The 2,260-nt window shown below is 46.7% G+C and overlaps 1 protein-coding gene across 1 annotated transcript; it reads right to left on the minus strand.

Moving 5' to 3' along the window:
* Positions 1-353: 353 nt before the first annotated feature.
* LOC124708339 (expansin-A8-like) lies at positions 354-1,199 on the minus strand. The gene is made up of 2 exons (XM_047240011.1): positions 1,076-1,199; positions 354-979 (listed from the first exon to the last, which is right to left on the minus strand). Exons 1-2 carry the CDS (start codon positions 1,197-1,199, stop codon positions 354-356), a joined length of 750 nt encoding a protein of 249 aa, XP_047095967.1.
* Between the last annotated feature and the right edge of the window lie 1,061 nt (positions 1,200-2,260).

Below are 2,260 nucleotides of genomic sequence, written 5' to 3' on the forward strand. Positions count from 1 at the left end.
GGCATGGGGTAGGGGGCGGGGTGGTTGGAGGAGGAAGAAGGAGAGGAGGAAGAAGAGAAAAAAAGAAAAAGAAATTGATTTCGCATATTTTAGGAATATGCCCTTTTACAGTTTAGGATACGGGTCTGTTAGCTCGGACGAGTTTTTGGCCGATCGAAATCGAATACAGGGCTCTACTCGCGTTTTAAGGAGCGAAAAAATACGGGCCTGTTAGACATGCTCTTAGTGCTCCTAGTAAATTCTAGATAAATTAATGATAAAATAACAACGAAAGTAAATACAGGCTCGTTAGCGACAGTCTAGGCCGACTATACGAGAACTCTTATCCATGCATCAACCACAAAAGGTCGATGTTAGAATTGCACCCAGGAAGTGTAGGTGGCACCGAACCACCAGTTGGACGGAGCAACGTTGTTCGCCGTCACGACCCGCCCATCATCAGCCTTTACCATGAAGGACAGGCTCTGGCCATTGAGGTATGCGCCGGTTTGCCAGAGGGCACCCCAGTTCCTGCTCATCACTATCCAGTCTGTGTTGGACCCCTTAATCCATATCTGCGCCACCACGCCGCTGCCGCCGACATTGTCGACAATCACAAGCTCGAAGTAGTTGTGCCCATTGATGGTGAACCTCATGCCTCCATTCCTCTGGCAAGGAACTCTCCTGTAGTTGACGGGCACAATGCCAGCTTGATAGTCTGCGATGGTTGTCCACGCGGGCTGCGACATGTCAAAGTGTTGCCGCGGCGGGTTGCACCATCCGCCATCGTCGTTGGCCAGGGCGTAGTTGGGCGGGCAGAAGTTGGTTGCTGTGATGGTGATGGACGTGCCTTGTTTGCACGACTGTGTTTTGCTCGAGTCGCAGGTGATGGTGAAGCAGGCGCCACACCATGCCCCATTGTTGAAGAGCGCCGTGCTCAGTGCAGCCGAGTTTGTCCCGTACCCGGCGTTATACAGGTTCCCGTACCCGCACGCACCACCTACATTGTTGTGTAAAATGCATCCAAGTTCAGAACAGGAAAATCCAAACAATCTATGGAGCTCATGTGTTGTATTATCAGCTACAGAAACCTTACCCATGGTGCCCGAAGCGTCGCTGCCGCCGTAGAATGTAGCAGTAGCAGGTGTCCATTGCGCAACAGACACCTTGAATGCGAAAACCCACAAGGTCGTGAGGAGAAGCAGAGCAGGAGTCTCCATTTCACAGTAGGTGTACCGAGTAATTTAGCTAGGCAGGAGGTCTGAAGGTTTTCCTCTTGTGCTTTGCAACTGTAATGGCGTCCCTATTTATAGAGCACAGATCATCGAGCCTTGCGTGTTGGTTACTTGCAAAGTTATAATTAAAAGCTTGTTAATGTTAGCAAGATTCTGTCTGTGATTTTGATTAGAAATTTTCAGCATAGCAATTATTGGAATGATGATGAGATAACCTCGGAAATGTGGCTGCCTTCTTGCCTGTTAACATACCATACACGGATTGAACAGCCATACCCATGTGCCGTTATCTCTGGCACATCTCTCGGGGAAAATGGCTTTGACTGTTAACATGACATACGCGGATTGAACAGTATCATTAACCATGTACCGCTTTTCCCTAGCACATTTCAGGAGGTCTAGTTCGAAGTTTTCTTCGTGGATGGATCATGGATGGCTTGTACTTTGAGGACGGTGCACTTCTAGTAGGTCGTCAGACAGACGTATGATACCATTCTGATGGAATGAAAAGATAGTTAAGTCATCGAAGAAGAATTTGTGCCTATCAGCATCTGGCGGTGGTAGTGTTACAACTTATGATGATTGTTAGGCCAGCAATGAAGAAAATTATCACTAGTCACATCAGGAATAATCAAATGTTTTGTACATAAGGAGGAGCAGGAATTCAGGCTAAGTTGGAAGTGACGGAGAATCGATCAAGATTTTCATTGTATTTCGAAATCTACTGTGAATAATTTTTACCGATCTCTGAACGGCCAGCACGTCATGGCTTACACACTTGATCTGCGATCATTTTCCAGCAAAACTATCGAGCAAGTCTGATAATCTGACTCTAATCAATCATGCTCCCAAGAGGCTATGTGTGAACGGTATTATGCCATATCAAACATAGGGTATGTATGGACTAATCGTATAGTTGAGCCGTGGTCAACCACAGAAGCTCCGTTCTCAGATTATATCACAATAAGCGCCTTCAGTTAGAACATGCATGTCCACCCTAACATGCATAAGTCTTCGGTAATCATGTGCATCTTTTTCTTAACGGC

Source organism: Lolium rigidum, chromosome 4, assembly GCF_022539505.1.
Source record: "Lolium rigidum isolate FL_2022 chromosome 4, APGP_CSIRO_Lrig_0.1, whole genome shotgun sequence".
NCBI classification, from domain to species: domain Eukaryota; kingdom Viridiplantae; phylum Streptophyta; class Magnoliopsida; order Poales; family Poaceae; genus Lolium; species Lolium rigidum.